At 35.6% G+C, this 18,179-nt stretch overlaps 1 protein-coding gene and 1 non-coding gene across 5 annotated transcripts in view; both read right to left on the minus strand.

Annotated features, from left to right (window-relative positions):
- Nucleotides 1-18,179, minus strand: part of LOC106081611 (mucin-2) — a 58,331-nt gene that overhangs the window by 14,897 nt on the left and 25,255 nt on the right. For all 4 annotated transcript variants that reach the window (XM_013243702.2, XM_013243700.2, XM_059363070.1 and 1 more), the window contains one exon: nucleotides 5,099-5,197. In XM_013243702.2, the coding sequence (XP_013099156.2) occupies nucleotides 5,099-5,179 (81 nt within the window). In that variant the 5' untranslated portion in view covers nucleotides 5,180-5,197. The remainder of the gene's footprint in view (nucleotides 1-5,098; nucleotides 5,198-18,179) is intronic.
- On the minus strand, nucleotides 5,554-5,626 carry Trnak-uuu (transfer RNA lysine (anticodon UUU)). The gene has a single exon. It is a non-coding gene; the product is annotated as a tRNA-Lys (tRNA).

An 18,179-nucleotide genomic window follows, 5' to 3' on the forward strand; every position in this document is an offset into this window, starting at 1 on the left:
CTCGGGTCTGCGATCTGGACAACTTCTTTAAGTTATAATACCCCGAACCACAATAGTGGTGTAGGATATTCAAACTATCTAAACTTCGTAGTTAAGATTTTTATTAACTCCTAAATTATTAACTCAACAATTGCCGTTGTTTAAAGTTCATTTGCTGTGGAATGGTGCCTAATTGGCACTTTTTTCCATTCGCCACTTTACACACTTCAGAATGTAACGCTGCTAGCCACCTACACATGAATACTGCCTACCTTTTGTTGTTGTAGATCTTCGTAGAATATAGCAATGCATATAAACAACACTACAACGGTTTTCAAATTTACATAAAATGGCTGCAAATTGATTTTGCCAGTAATTAAGGGTTCTTTGCACACTTTTCTACTTCAAAGATCTTGTAACAACAATAACACTTACGAGTAATGACTGGATAATGAACAATGTAGACACAACTGAATACACAGAACACCACTTTGTTTCTAAGATTAAAATCGCATTACGCACTAAAAATTTTGAGTTTTCTTTGCATTGCAATAGTAAGGGCCTGTATTCAGTTTCTTGCAACAGCAAGGGCCTTTATTCAGTTGGAGGAAAGACGAAGAAGTTGTTTTTGTTTTCAGCGTTTGCTTGGACTAACCTTGTACGTTAAACCATGTTTACACTTGGAGAAAATCTAGATTTGCGTCGAGATTTCGGAAATTCGTGTGAGCAAATCTACTTATTTAAGGAGATTTGCATTGAATCTCCTTCGAAATTCAAAAACAACACTGAGTTTGTATTGAATACCGGTTATTATCGGTATTTTAAACACCACTTTTGCCAACAACCGACAATTCTTTAATGAAATTATAAAATTTTGTAGTAAAGTTTAATAAAATCGATTCACCAATTTATTTGCTGACCACAATATAGGAATATACTGAACACTACAAAAATGCTCTCAGAAACATCTCTGTTGACAAATCCAAATCACTTGAATCGTAGTGTATACGGGTTTTGGAGATAATCACAAATAAAGTGGTTTTGGGTTCTAGTGTAAACATGGTTTAACTAATAATGAAAAATACATATTGGCGAGTTGTGGAAGGTAGTCGTGAAATGTTTCCAAGCTCACCAATAATTATGAACATATATTTGAGGATTTTATAACGTAATAACTCGCATGGAAGCCGTATTTAATTTTCGTTCTCTATCTCCTATGAGCTATAATCAAAGTGAATTCTTATCTTCGACCCTTGAACTTTTTTTTAACGGGGTGCTTCACTGATAGAAGGACCCGAATCTTTACCGGACCATAGACAGCTGCTTTTGAACCAAGGGAGAGGCTCAAATTCCAACAAAACTACTTCGCAACACGTTGAAAAGATAATCATGAGAAGGAAGTGCAACAAATTCGCATAAGAAGTGTCTTCCAATCATTTCAAGTTCTCGCTACTATTGTTCGCACTTCTGCTTTATTCATAAGTGCTTACAAAAGCTAATCGCATTTAGTTTTGCTCCATTAGGTTTTGCCAAAAGTTTCTTTGAATGGATTTCGGCACTCGTCGAAGAAAAGTAAAACATCTAGTAAAACATAAAGTTTTAAGGATAATATCAAACTTATCTACAACACTTACCCTAGAAGAAATAGAAAAAGGATGTGTTTCTTCCGACGTGTGCCATTAGATTTTTTAGCGGTTTGTTCTAATACAATAAACCGAAGAAGAAACGTACAAGAACAGACACGTGAAAAGAAAACACAATAAACATCAGAACGGCGCTAGAGGTCCAAGGGGGAGCTTGCGAGGCACTGCTGCTAGCGGTACAGTCTTGCAATGGAGGAACCCTGGTATTGTCATTTGGAAGATGCTACACAGATGGATCAAAACTAAAGGACAGAGTGGGCCTGGGGGTCTACATTGAGAATCCAGGGACTGAGGTCTTTTTTAGACTGCTTGACCATAATACGGTTTTGACGGGCGATCATGGAATGCGTGAGGTGGCTTGGTGTTAACGCGACAACGTCTAGTGTAAAGATCTTTGCGGTCATCACCAGGGCAATAATAACCAGAACGGTATGTTCACGAACAGTCTTGGAGTGTAAGAAGGTGATTAGCGCCTTCTCTGAGGATGGCACGATCCGCATCGTTTGGGTGCCGGGTCATAGAGGAGTAAGGTTAATGAAAAAGAAGACGATTTGGCAGTGAAGGTCAGAAGACTGCCGTCAATAAACTTGGATAACTCGAAGCCTTTCGGGTCAACTCAGTTCGAGTTAAGGACGTGGGCTACGAACGCATGGAACATTGTGGAACACTGAAGCGGTTGGTAGGACGACTAAAAAAAATATGGGGAGATCAGGATCGTGAAAAGACGAGCTAATGCGGAGGAGAAAGTTTATGATAATTAAGCACTAATGAAATACTAATTAGCCTTTCTGAAGTACTAGTCAATAATAAGACTTTTATGAATTACTTTTTTTACCCCTTACGAAAAAGATAGAACCCTATAAGATTGCAGAGACCTATGGCAACATGTAAGTAATTTGTATCCGTGCCCGATGTTATCCGAGATAACTTGCGATCGACCGTGAGGCCTTCTGTTGGCCTTTTTCACATCGCTTGGAGTTCCAACTCATAAAATGTTACTCTCCCATATATAGTCTTCGCCATTTAAAAGGTTATTATAGTAAGTACTCCAAGGATTTCCTCACACCACCTAAGTGGCAACCATCAAATCGCTTTTAAATTATCGCACCCACGATTTCTCATCACGGAAATCGAAGAAGAATCTACAGCTTTCTTTAATCTCCGTTTGCTTTCAGATCCTGGTCGAGAAAAATACTCTCTTTAATAGACCCATTACTTCGACATCATAGAAATGGCGAGCTATGTGTGTTGCTTGGGAATATTGGATCTGCGTTTCGTATAGCCTTCTCTGGCAAAATATTTATAGGATCACACACTAGGTGTTGTTGCTTTGTTAACTTTATATTACTTTTGCTCCATACAAAACATACACATATAATATAAACATAGCAACCATAGACTTTGAGTAACATCTGTAATTCAATTATTAAACATTTTTTATTCTGTTGCTAAAATAAACTATGAGAATCAACAACACTAAGCTGTCTCCTAGTCCGAAACTTCATTTGATACTGAAAGGTTCCCAGAGATTCTTCTCTATTTTAGTTGATGATAGAGTGCTCCAACTCCAATATTAAAAATAAGCTTAAATAGGCCTAAGGCCATACTCTTAATTATGACCATAATTTAAGACAAAATTCTAAATTTTTCTAAGAGGCCCAACACATTGAACACTCGCATTTAACACAATCTCAGCGATTTGCATGTACCCACGAGTGTTTTAAATAATGTAGACTGAGTCAGCTGTTAACAACAGCCTCAAACAATAGCTAAAATGTACAATCGAGAAAGCACCAGCATTTGAGATGCAATACATTGTTCTCAAACTTTATTTACAATGTAGTATTTTTGCGATTTCTTTTAACCTTAACCCTAATTCTCAGCAAAATGTTTGTAACAGAAAACAATTTGAGTTTAAAAAAATTTAGACACTATATTCAAAGCATCAATGTTGTGCTAAACGAATGCCTTGCTGAGTCGAATACGAATATAAAGTTTGGATAATATGACACATATGGTTCTTTAATTGATTTCCCATTAGATATATCAGTTCATAGCAAAGTAAAAATAGATGTCTGACAGAAAACGATAAGACTATATTAGCAAAATATATGTGTCAAAGAAGGTATTATTGTAGCTGCGTGTGTTTACACATTTTGCATGGCAGCGACCTTATGTTTGCATCAATCAATCAATGTCATATCGGCCATCCAACTTCTTAGTTAGAGGCGTAAATCTGATCTCATTTGTCAAATGTCTTTATACACAAGAATGCTTGTTGGCGAGGCACTTAGAAAATAATGCTGGCTTATAAATACACAAAAAAAATCCTCTTCTCCCAGCTTTTGGTTTCATATATCATAATAGTGCTAATTGAGATGTTGTCTGACAATGATAAAAAAATTACAAACCAGAAGTTGGATCTCTCAAATTGAAATTTCTCTGCGAAATGCAATAAAATGTTTCTAAGTTCATAGATCCCTATTGACTTTGAAAGAAAAGAAATAAATTATTGGATGACATGCGCCGCCGCGCCGTGATCAACGTAACTATCTATTCATGAGCAGGTTCATTAAAGTTGTTGCAGCATAAGGGGACATGGCTTTGGTTCGAAGTGCGGGGCAATTAAAATCATTCGGATAATAAATAATTAAAATCAAATGCACAAATATCCAAATGTCTTCCTTTAACATGATTTCCAATTGGCAATCTAGTAGGTCTAATGACATGATTGATTTTAAGTTGATGCTGGCACTGCTTAAGTGAAAACGTGATTTTTTTTTATACCAGCAGCACGTTTTCACGCAAAACTCTCTTGGTGTTTGGTTTTTTTCCTTTTCAGTTTTCCGCAATTTGAAAAGGAGGCACGACAATGGAATAAAAATGTATAATTATACAGCACCCATTGAACGAACTGTCGTTATTTAGAGATGCTTTATTTGCAATTTGTTCAAATGAGGAAAACTACTAGGTACAATTATTTAAATTATTTATGTGTTATTAGACTTTGTTTTCGTAATTATTCAAGAAAAATAAAAATATAAATAAAGAAGATAGAACCAAAACAAAGCTCATCTCACAGAACTTTGCAAAAATACCTATTAAGGAATATAATCATTCTTAACAAAATTACACCCCAAAGGTCACGATATGTTCTTTCTTATCAAAATCAATTTTCAAACACGCCATTTTTTTCCAAAGTACACATTGTTTGGGTTGCCAATGCGTTTGTTCATATGGTAAAATATTGATGATGCTGGCTGTCTGATTTATCGATTGATAGTTGTGTGGCTGTTGTTATTCATAACACAACAATAATGGTCATTAACATTCTTAGGATATCTAATTTCTTTTGAAATTAAATCAGCGTCATCATTCTCACTTCTCACTGTATACACGTAACTACTGTTTGTCATTGTTGGAGCGAGGTCTTTGTTTTGCTAGCCGACTACTACTATTCATACTCACTCACTTACCTGGGCGGTTATAAAGAAATTGCGATAAGACAGCAGCAGCGACAGCACAACAGTTGGCACGAACCAATTGTGGTTAAACATTGTGGCCCGTTTGTTAAACTGAAAAGGAGTAAATAAAGAAAAAATCAGTAAACATAAAAAATCATAAAAACATCGTTCAACATTAAAGTTTATCATAAATAAAGAAAACAGCAAACAAGATTAGCAAACAATAAGAATTCTTAAAAAAAACATAAAACACAAAGATCAAATAATAAATTAATACCTATTTATAGATGTACAGGTATTTCATATATTTTTCAATGTAGCGATTTTCAATTTTTAAATATTTTTGTCGATTATTGTTGATAGAAAAAATTCAATAACTAAGGATGTATCAAAAACAAAGCAAAAAGTAATAAAAAGAAAAAATTAACTGGCAATATTTTGAAAAAAATAAAACAAAAATAATTGCTCGCCCGAGCAGGGACTTGAACCCTGGACCCTTGGATTAAAAGTCCAATGCTCTACCGACTGAGCTACCCGGGCTGTTGCTCTTATCGCGGCAAATGCTGTACATGAAACGAAACACTATAGATAAATGCTCTCTGGTCGATGTTACTCACTACTACGAACTTGTGCAAAGAAGACCACACACACGTATGCAGTGAAGAGAATGCTAAATGTGTGGGGACTATTTATAGAAACAAAAGTGGTGAGATTTGTACAGGGTTGTCGCTATGTATTTTGTTAACAATAAGTGCATTTATGTAATAGTGTTTTATTGGAATGGGAATTTTTGTTAGAAAAACATAAAAAATATGTGGCCATGAAATATATTTATGTATTAAAATCTTTATTATTAATCCCTCCACCATTGGATGGGGGTATACTGTTTTGGTATCACTTAAATAATTGTGATACCAATAATTGTGCTAAGTATGGTTCAAATCGATTTATAACCTGATATAGAGACTTCTTGAGCTTCTACAGGGCGTAAATCTTATCCGATTAGGCTGAAATTTTGCACTTATCGTTGAGGAATGACTTCCAAATGTGGCAAGAATGACAAATATCGAATTACTCATTCTTTTGTTTATGGCATCCGTTATCGACTTATTCTATTCGAAACATGTCTCTGTTTTAAATTTGGGTGAAAAGGGCGTAAGTTCTGATATTAACTGTAACTGGTACGAGTGTTTAGGGATCTCTTTCAAATTTCGTAAATTCTGGGCAGGAAACGTGGTTTTGAGCCTTCAATCGAAAAATAGGCCTATGTAACAGCAGCATACAAAGATGTTGAGGGGTTCATGCAACTCACTGTAACGACGCAAATTGGTAGTAAAAGGGCATTTCTGGGCAAGATATAGACCATCATTGAACGTAAGGTTATAGAGTGATTTCAACAAACAAACGGGCGGGCATGGCTAGATCCTTTATGAACAACTGCGGTACTAGATCGTTTGTAGCGTTGAAAATGTATGAGTTGATGTATTTTAAATGATATGGTAAAACAGCCTACTCTCCGATGGCGGGCATATAAAGCATATACCGTATTTTTGGCTTGTAGAACATTTGGTAGGTTTTGGTCGAGTTTGGTAGAATTTTTCTTAAATTTTGGTAGGAAATAATTTTCTTGAGTCGTTTTTGAGACTATAGAGAACACATATATTAACAAACACAAATTGATTTTTATATGTAAGATTTCTCTTTTTATTAACAATTAAAATGTCCCTATCTAACTTAATATACCTTCCATTATGGTTTAAAATATATTATCAATATTAACGAAGTGAAGAGACATTCTTAATAAAGCTCCCACCCCACATTTAGGCATATCGAGACAATACGGTATCCAAATTGAAGATCTTTGGGATTAAAATGTGAATCTGACAATCACAAAAAGACAAAGAGGAAATGTATGAATACCACGACAATGAGGGGCTTAAATTAACGTTCTGTAGGAATAAAACAAGTATCTGGCAATCTTATCTGGAGTTTAGAACTGCAAAATCTTCCTATAGTTTTGTGCTTTACGCTTCCAGTTTTGCGCTTTACGCAAGATTCTGCAAAAGTCCCGAAACAAACAGATCAAGCACACTTTGCTAATTCAATTTCTACAAAAGCATATGAACGTTGCTTGATTTTAGCATCCTCTAAAACTCAGCAGAATTTCCTTAACTGACACTTCATTCCTAATTAAAATGGAGCAAAAACTTCCCCAGCCATTTGGGACATACAGGTATCAAAACCTTTTAGATAAGGAAGTAGCTTACCGTGTGAAGTTTCTAACGACCTGTCAGAGAAGACATATTTATGTGAATTCATTTGGCACACAATCTAGCAATCGATACATCGACATATGTATGTATGTGAATTCATTTGGCACACAATCTAGCAATCGAACAGTCTGGTAGTATATGTATGTCGAAACCATGGGTTTATCGGAGCGCGCTGTAACTGAAGCTGAGGTACTGGTGCAAGCAGTAAACAAAGATAAATCCAAGTTAATAGAGTTAATGTTCAAGTCGCCAAATTAATGCGAGCCTACGCTTAAGGATGGGGCTCAGCAAACGTTAAACGTCGCATCTAAAAGAAAGTTAATGTTAATAACTATAACATCTCTCAACGAGGTCACTAGCTATAAAGAGGAAGTCCCTAATGACATACACATATACTTTAATAAGTCTAAGACCAATAGAAATATCGGCGTGTAATAAAGTTTGCATACTCCATTCATGATGGAGGGTATAAAACCATGGTACAATTTGGAGGTGTCATTGGCACAACAACAAAAATCTAACCCCAACGAAACTACCTTTATTGGCAAATGCCTTAACTTCAAATGTCAAAGTGGTTTTAGTAGAACAGTGATGGCCAAATTGAAAATGAGACTGTATGCGAGAAATACTCTCCATATTTTTTACATTTCTCTCTTTGAATGAAAATGCATTTGTCCGACAAAAAGATTGATGTTTTTTTAAAGAAAATACATATATACATTACCTAGCGCTTAATCAGAAAAAACTTTGTTTTTAAAACGAAAACACAAAAAACGTGCGTACACCAATGACATAAACAGCTGCTTAAAATTTTTTCTCCCGAAGTGCACTATCTGTCAACGAGTTTTGGTTGTGTGTGCGTATTATAGTTAAGAACCATAGCAAACAAACAACTAAAAATGGCGCGAACTAGTAACCTACACGGAATAAGAGTTGCACTAATCACTGATTTTGACAGATAGTGCACACAATATTTTGTTGTTGGGCAACTGCCACTACTTGTAAATGAATATATCTTCCGTACACCCATGCGCATGTTCATTCGTTGCTGTCTGTACAACGACTGAAAAAAATCAAAGCGTACCTGTGAATTGAGTATGGAATCTAGTCTAAAGAAAATTTTAATGTTGGCCACCACTGTTTTAGAAATAAATTTTGTTTTACAAATTATCTTCTTAAAATTAGTTTTATATTTTCACCATTATGACACTGTTTTGTTTTTTGTGTGGAATATCGGATCAAATAAAACATCGTTTTAAAATTTTAGAAGAAAATCACAGCTATGTTAAGAAACATTTGACATTTAAAGTTATTGCAAAATCAATAGATAAATGTAACTAAAAAGCAAAGGCAAAAGACGGGCGGTGTCGACTATATAATACCCTACACCACCGAGCCTGCGTACTTCTTTGAATGCATGGAACCTATGTTGAAATATAGTCAGATTTTAGTTTTGCGTACCTATTGATATATTGAATAGAACCTTGTAAGATTTTCTTACGATGGGACCAAAATTGTGGATACTAGAGCCTTAAAGGCCATATCATATGATAGATATATATGGGAGCTACATATATCTAGATCTAAAATTTAACACACGCACTAAGACGTCAAATGATACATCTCATGCAAAATTTTGTAAGGATCGGACCAAAGTTGTGGCTTCTATAGCCTTTAAAGGCCATATCGGATAGAAGATATACACGGGAGCTTTATCTAAATCTGAACCGATTTTTATGAAATTTTGCACACATATTGGAATGTCAAATAAAACATCTCATGCCAAATTTTGTAAAGGTCGGACAAAAATTGTGGCTTCTACAGCCTTAATAGGACATATGGGATGGAAGATATATATGGGAGCTATATCTGAACTGATTTTTATGAAATTCTGCACACGTATTGGTACATCAAAAAATAACATACCATGCAAAATGTTTTAATGATCGGACCAAATTGTGGCTTCTACAGCCTTAAAAGATCGTATCGGATGGAAGATGCATGTGGGAACGATATCTAAATCTGAACTGATTTTTACGAAATTTTGCAAACATATTGTGCAAAATTGAAAATATAGGAATAAAATTGTGGCTTTCAAAGACCATATCGGATGAAAGTTATATATGAAAGCTATATCTAAATCCGGACCGATTTTAATAATTTAAAAATCAATAGCGTTCATTTTGTTTTTGGGCAAGTGATGTCACTTCTTCAAATCTACCTTGTATTCTGCTAGACCCTTAAACATCCCTGCAATGTATGGTATACCTACCCACAAATCGTAGTGTCCCCCTATAAAACTATTGTACATGCATATGGGATATTCTTCCTCGCTTGTTATTTTCAAATCAAACAAATGATACCCACACGATAATAAGTCACATTCTTATCAGTCTTTATGGAGTCATGTATGAATGGATTATCTAATGGGACGGTAGCTGCTGCTCCTTTTGTCTCGGGTAGCTTACTGTGACTACAGATTTCCCATCCTTTGGTAAATGTGATAAGCGGTTACTGCATTCTTTGGCAAACTTGAAATATTTCTGTCTAAGTAGCGTGGCAATGTGATCAGCGGTGATGATTTTTAAAAAAAGATAAGAAGATTAAACTGAAACTTTGGATTACCTACTGCCACCCACAAGCGAATGGAAAAACAATGCAAAACAGTGGAAAACACAAAAAAAAACAAATGTTGTTGTTGTTAAGATTTTCCAACTGAGATAGCATTATTATTAATTTCCCTTTGTTAAAAAAAGAAGAAGAAGAAGTCATTCTTCCACATACATGCTGTACATCATGACATGGAAACCTACAAACGAAAACAATTGAGCAAAGGGGGCAAGGGAAGATGGGGTGGTATTTAGTGAGCCTCTTTTTCAGAGAGGGAAATCTTGTGTGAAGTCTTAGATACCTACTCCAAGTTTCTACACAAAGGCAAAGCCAGTCTCACAACTTAGACACGAAATACGTTGAATTTTGTATTTCTTTGGAAATTTATCAGCATCACAGATTTATGTCGATGCTCGAGTGATGAAAGCTGCAAGTGACAAAGGATTTTTGTTGGAAGAGAGAAATTCCAAGTTGTCACAGATCCAAATCAATTCAGATTTGATTATTTTGTTTACCATTTTAACTCCTAGCTATAAAGTTCGAAGACCTTTTTAGTAGTTTGTAGAAAAATGACATGGAGGTGATGTTGAAGATCAGTGAACTCAAACTGAATACGATGATAGGTGTGATAATAGCAGAGTGCGATATATGGAAAGATCCTATCCCAATATTTATGGCGTGTCTAAAGTAGCAAAACCCCCTTTTGTCTCAGCTGGTTTCAATTATCTGCAGGTAATCGATGACTGGCAACAAGGTAAAGGTGTGCCTTGTTCAGGGAACAAAGAATACAAAACGCCTACATTGTTGTTCATTTCATTTTGGCACTTTTTTTGTGTTTCTACACTTTCGATCTCTGCTTAAGATAATGACTTCCAATTTCAATTGGAAGCAAAGCAAGATGAAATATTAGTTAATACGTATTTATTAAGTAATTTATATGAAAATGAATATCTACAACAACAGCATCAACAAACAATCAAATACTTGTTGATGAATATTAGAATTGCTTTGCTTCAAATTTGATTATCGGCTAATAACGCCCCAATTTGCGAAAGTCACTTTTTTGCCATGGAAGGAATCGACCATTATTCATTCAACTGCGTCATTGACACCTGCAGTTAATTTTAGCTGATATATTATCTATGCAAAAAGAGAAGGAGGAAAAGATGAAGAATAGTTTGCCTAGTGAAGAAACCTCAAGACTAGACATTGATAAATTGAAGTGGATAATTCATAGGAGTGGCTTAGTATTATCATCCTTATCAGTGAGTAAATCGTTTCAAATGACAACAAAAAGTTATCGGTATATCACATAAATGGAAAAAGTCGTCCAAATGACACTTACACGGAGGTAAATTGTGGACATTTTAAGGAATTGTTTAACAATTTTGCGATATCCAACGACCCTTTTACATTAATGTGCGAAATTTTCAAAATCTTTGGCGAATTTCATAAATGGAAGGAAGCGGCTGAATCGACTGAGAAGAATGTTAATAGACAAAAATACTTAAAGGGCCTTAAATCGATATTTCTGGATGTTACAAAATGATTGAACGGAGGCCATCGTGGCGCAGAGTTTAGCATGTCTGTCTGTGACGTCGAACGCCTGAGTTGAAATCCCGACGTGAACATCAGAAAATATGTGAGGTATTCTGCTCAAATTAAGAGCACAAATATAATAGAAGTAGTAGTTTTGTCTGCTGTTATTTTAAAAAATTACCAGATTATAGAAAATTGGGAAACAAAATTTTTGTTCTATGGTTGTAAAATTTAAAGTTAAGATGGAATATAATTTTTTTTTATATTAGTGACATTTTCAATCTTTTTTAAATTTTTTACCATTTGAAAACAGCAGAAAATGTTTGCTGTTTTAGCAAAACATAACTGCTGTCCCATTTTCAGCAGACTTTCTGCTGTTATTGCACACATATTTGCCGTTTTTACTAACAATTTTCTCTGAGTGTAAAAATATTACCAACAATTTAGCTATCAAAAAATAGGCAACCTTATGTTTAATTTATTTCATACGTTTCCAGAAATCCTTGCATAATGTCCCCAACCACGCCTTCACTTGTTAATTTTTGTTTACTTTGCCAACCTATTTTTAGCAACTGGTGTATTGGTTTAAGACCCTGAAGTAAATACATATTTTATCCCCATTAACATTTTATGAAGATCAAGCGGGCTCCTATACAAGCTGATCTATCGATTTGACTTTTTAAGTATCTAGAGGGCACACATATTGCAAAATTTAGAGGAAAATTGGACTGTGAAGCTCTATCGTCGGCAAGTACAATATGTTCCGAATTGAGGCATAATCTACCGTAGCTCTCGATGCATTTCAAAGCACAAAAAGTGAAAGATACCTCGAAACTGGGTGGGTGTCAGAGATTGGAGAAAGAGCGCAGCAGATTGAGGCGCTTGGAAATCTATTCTACGTTCGGCTTAAGAAACAAATATTCTGTAATGGCCAACTAACTAAAGTTAATAAATTAAGAGAGCACAATAATTGCCCGATTTGGCTAGATGTATGCACTACTGCTGGTGATCTGTTATGGCCTCCAACGTGTATGTCAAGTACGGTCTGAATCAGTGTATAATCTGATATAGATAACCGTATAACCGATTTAAATTCCAGACATCTTCACTGTGGTATACGCAAACTGGGACAAACAAGACTCCGATGGAGATATGAAGTTGAGTAAGATGTCTCGAAACCGGTATTTTAGAGATTTGAGAAGAAGCGCAGAAGATTTAGGCGCTTGGAAATCTACTCTTCGTTCGATTAGTGGAACAAATGTTCTTTATTGACCAACTAAACTAATGTACGTAATACAATTAGCAAACATTGCCTACATTTGTATTCTTTAACCATTTTTGTACCCTTCACCATAGGATGGGGGGTATACTAATTACGTCATTCCGTTTGTAACATCTCCAAATATGCGTCTAAGACCCCATAAAATAAATATATTCTTGATCGTCATGGTATTTTAAGTCGATCTAGCCATGTCCGTCCGTCCGTCGAAAGATTAAAGCTAGGCCCTTGAAATTTTACACAAATACTTCTTATTAGTGTAAGTCGGTTGGGATTGTAAATGGGCTATATCGGTCCTTGTTTTAATATAGCTGCCATATACACCGAACTTGGGTCTTGACTTCTTGAGCTTCTAGAGGGCGCAATTCTTATTCGATTTGGCTGAAATTTTGCACGTGGTGTTTTGTTATCATATCCGACAACTGTGCCAAGAATAGTCCATATTAGTCCATAACCTGATATAGCCGCCATATAAACTGATATTCCGAATAGACTTCTTGAGCCTCTAAAGGGCGCAATTCTTATCTGATTTGGTCGAAATTTTGCATCAAGTGTTTTATTTTGACTTCCAACAACAGTATGCATGGTCTAAATTAGTTTATATCTTGATATAGCCGCCATATAAACCGATCTTCCGATTAGACTTCTTGGGCTTCTTATCCTTGACATTTTGCATATGTCGTTTTGGTATGACTTGCAACAACTTTTTTAAGTATGATATAGCTGCCATATAAACCAATCTCCCAGTTTGACTTTTTGAGCCTGTGGAGGTCGCAATTATTACTCGATTTGCCTGAAATTTTGGAGGTGGTGTTTTTCTATGACTGGTGTTTTACTATTCGAAAAATTCATCTAAAGAACTTGACAAATGCGATCCATGGTGGAGGGTTTTAAAGGATTCGGCCCGACCGAACTTAGCACGTTTTTTTTGTTCTTTATTGAAATGTTCTTGATCATGGTCATCAAAAAGTGTTTACATTTGACTTAATAAAATATGCTTTTAACTAATTTTAACATATAACAACAGATGTTTTTTGGATAAATTTTATTTAATTTTTCCCAAATTTTTAATGAAGCCACTCTTGTCAGTTTGCCAAAAAAACAAAAAGAGCGATCAAATCAACCCCTCCAATAGGGAAAACTATTGAGATTTTTATATGTCAACTAGCCCTTTAAGGCATTATTTATGATTATAGAATCACAACTATAACAAATATGGAGAAAACTTCTTCAATGATGAGCTTTTAAAGACGGCCTTAACAATGAAATATGTTTAACCTTATAAGGAATTTTGTGAGCATTTTTGAAAACTCATAAATTGTGTTAATCCGAAAAAAAAGAGATGAGTTTAAGTGTTTTTTAGTTTTCAAGCCTCTTGAATCAAATTTTTTTGCCAATGTTATAACAGAAATTCTCATATTTATATGTGAAAAAGACCACCAAGTTAAACTTATCACATTTTAACTTCATTAACATTTCCCACCTATTGATAAGTTTGGCAGGCGCAAAAGCCGTCTGCTTGAGATTTGTGTTTTTTTTTTGTTTTCATTTTTCTCTTAGCGTTTTTTTTTGTGCCCACTACTACCTCTATTCTTCAACAATAAAATACAATTCCCATATTTTTATTATAAATATCAACTTAAAAGCTTAACATACTTGTATTTGAGTGCCATGAATGAGTGGCACATGCGCAGATGCCGGCATACATTTGGCTACTAGCCGCGCTCTCGATGAAATGCATACGACTTGGTTAAAAACCAAAATAAATCATGCGTGAGAAATAAAACCGGCATTGGTGGCAATGTGCCAAATTTAGTTTCTGTTGCCCACAAAAAGGTCAGTTGAGCATTTTTCTATTTTTTGGGTTGAATTTACTCAACATATACAGAGCGCATAAGTTGATGAGTGGCGATCCAAATTGGATTTATTAGTTTAGATTTTTAAAAAATTTGCTACTGTCACCGAAAGCGTTTGCTAAGGGGTGGTTACCTTTTGACCAAAGCCAGCAGACGTTTGTTAAGATGTTATCAGACGAAATGTATTTATCATATGAAATGTCAAATTTTGTATATTTAAAAGTTGTACACATCATATAATGCCTCGAAATATCCTTCTAAGGCACCATAAAGAATTAATATTCTAGATCTTCATGTCGTTTTTAAGTCGATCTACCTATGTCCGTGCTCCTCTGGAAAGCTTTCTAGTTTTCATAGAAATAAAGCTAGGTGTTTCATTTATTGCACAAGTACTACTTATTAATGTAGGTCGGTTGGAATTGTTAGAGTACCAAATCGGTCTTGAGTCCTATAGTGCGCAATTCTAATCCGATAGGGCTGCAATTTGGCCTGGCCGACCTTTGCAAGTAACAAGTTAAAATGTGCTAAGTACGGCCTGGCCGTATCTTGGGCAACCACCACTAAGAATTCTACTAAAAATTTTCACAAATGAACTAAGTTGAAGGGCATACGTGTACTATACTTACACTCAGAAAAAATTGTTAGTAAAAACAGCAAAAATATTTGCTGTAACAGCAGAAAGTCTACCGAAAATGGGACAGCTATAATTTTTTGCTAAATCAGCAAACATTTTCTGTTGTTTTCAAATGGTAAAAAGTTAAAGGCAACTTAAATGCAAATATTGCCCATGTACATTTCACTAAGGAACGCTCACATATCAATGAGTGCTGTCCGATTCAAGTTTAAGCTCAATGATAACGGGCCTCCTTTTTATAGCCGAGTCCGAACGGCGTACCGCAGTGCGATACCTCTTTGGACAGAAGTTTTTACATGGCATAGCACCTCATAAATGTTGCTAGCATTAAGAGGGGAAAATCACCGCTGAAAAAGTTGTTTGATGGTCCCTCCAGGATTCGAACACAGGCGTACAGCGTCGTAGGGGAACATGCTAACCTATGCGCTACGGTGGTCTGCGATCATCAATAAACTCACACATGTCTTAAGTATTTAAAAAATTGTTATATTTCATCATATCTTTCAATTTTACAAGCATATAATGTAAAATTATTCCAAATTTTCTTCAATTTGCTAATTTTTGAACGAATTTATAAAGGGTGATTTTTTAAGAGCTATAGTAAAATTCCAACTCGTCAATTGAAGCGGGCTTGTCTATATAGATTTAACATAGCCCCACAAAAATAGTCTAAAGGCGTTAAATCGCACGATCTAGGCAGCCAATTGACCGGTCCCGAATGTGAAAAAAATGATTACCGAACTCGCCTCTCTGGCATGTGGCACCGTCTTGTTAAAACCACATGTCATGCAAGTCAAGCTCTTGCATTTTGGGCAAAAAAAAGTTGGATATCATCTTCCGGTAGCGCTCACCATTCACAGTAACGTTACGATTCGCATCATCTTTGAAGAAGTACGGTCCATTGATGCCACCAGCCTATAAACCGTTTGAAACTGTGACTTTTTGTGGATGCATTGGTAGCTCTTGCAATGCTTCTGGCTGATCTTCACTCCAAAATTGACAATTCTGTTTATTTACGTACCCACTGAGCCAAAAATGAACTTCGTCGCTGAAGAAGAAGATTCGCGCGATGAACTTTCTTAACAGAGCACGCATTTTGATAAAAAAATTTCGAATCATGGTTAATTTATAGACCAAACTGAGGATTTTTGACAGTGAAACAAAACACGAAACGTAAGTTGTTTAAACCAGTGTTGCTAAAAAGATAATAGCTAAAAAATTACCCTTTATAACAGCAAACCAAATAACTACCATATAATAGAAGTAGCAATGGTTTAAACAAAAAACCAACGCCAAAAAATTGGCAACTTAGGTTATAGCAAATGGCTCAACCCGTAGCGCAGATGGCTCAACCCGTAACGCAGATGTTAGTATGTCTGCCTATGACGCTGGACGCCGCCTGGGTTCGAATCCTGGCGAGACCATCAGTAAAATTTTTCAGCGGTGGTTTTCCCCTCCTAATGCTGGCAACATTTACGAGGTACTATGCCATGTAAAACTTCTCTTCAAAGAGGTGTTGCATTGCGGAACACCGTTCGAATTCGGCTATAAAAAGGAGGCCTCTTATCATTGAGCTTAAACTTGAGTCGGACTGTACTCATTGATATGTGAGAAGTTAGCCCCTGTTCCTTAGGGGAATGTTCATTGGCAAAATTTGCATTTTTTTGCCTTAATTGCTGCTTAGAAGTTCAAAAATTGCCGACGACATACATCAACAAGAAGTATTGTATCTGTGCAAAATTTGAAACAGATTTCAACCCAAGTGTTCAGCGTCATTGGTGAACATGTTGACTTCTGCACTACGGTTAGTTCGATCTGAACCATTAATTTAATTTATTTTTTATATTTTATAAATTAATAATTGAAATACCTTATGTTAATAAATTTAATTTAATAGGGTAAGAACTTTTTTCTTTATATGAGTAACCCAATAGTGGAAGTTGGCTTGACCTCAGTCATGCAATGCAATGTTAAATCATTGACACATTTCCTAGTTTTTCTATGTACTCTTGTCATCTTCAACATTGCTTCTAGCATATCGTTCCCACTGATACCAACTCCACCTCAGTGTTGCGGCTGTTCTGTTAGAAATCCATTTGATTTGTATCTTAGTGCTTGGCATTCGTATGTCTGTTGAGTGGGTCTTCTATTCTGTCTTCTGTCTGTCCGGCAACCATTCTGTCTATCTGTGACACGCTATTGGACAAGGAAAACAAACTGCCACAGAATCTTGGTAGCTTGATTGGGTTTAGTTAGCTGCTGCCGCTGATGCGGCTGCATTTAATGAACATTGTTTTGGTTGTCTTGTCGCAAATGAGGAAATCTCATCGTCAAGAATAATTTGCTCGAATATTCATTAATTCTTGTCGTTTCAGTCGGTATTAACCACACTTACAAGACGAGATAAATATCTGCTATTCTATGTTCATTCATGTGCAACAAAGTACTCGTTGAGGTTGAGTGATCTCTGTGTGTATGTGAGAGAGGCTTTATTTATGACAGATGTCACTCCTATCATTTTGCTTGTGTCACCCAAAGGCTACGACATTCAATAGACACTTACTGCTTTACAAAGATTTTGTCACTTCTTCAGGAATTTGTCATTGGTCATCTGAGGCATTCTGCGGTCTTTTTCCCCCCTGCATTTTGAAGGTGATTTATGTCCATTGTAATTGAAATTACAGGTAATTATTATTTTTAGCATTTTCGTGTTTGGAAAATGATTTCAAAGGTGATTTAATGAAAATATCGATTATCGAAGCTTTTGTGAGAATGCCCTCTGCTGAAGAGAGCATTTAAATAACAAATGGTCGTAATTAACACCAGAGATGGGATAGGCCTTTTCACTTGTTGAAGACGAAGTACATATACATACGTATGGTTTATCTATAAGTCACATGAA

Source organism: Stomoxys calcitrans, chromosome 2 (assembly GCF_963082655.1).
Source record: "Stomoxys calcitrans chromosome 2, idStoCalc2.1, whole genome shotgun sequence".
NCBI classification, from domain to species: domain Eukaryota; kingdom Metazoa; phylum Arthropoda; class Insecta; order Diptera; family Muscidae; genus Stomoxys; species Stomoxys calcitrans.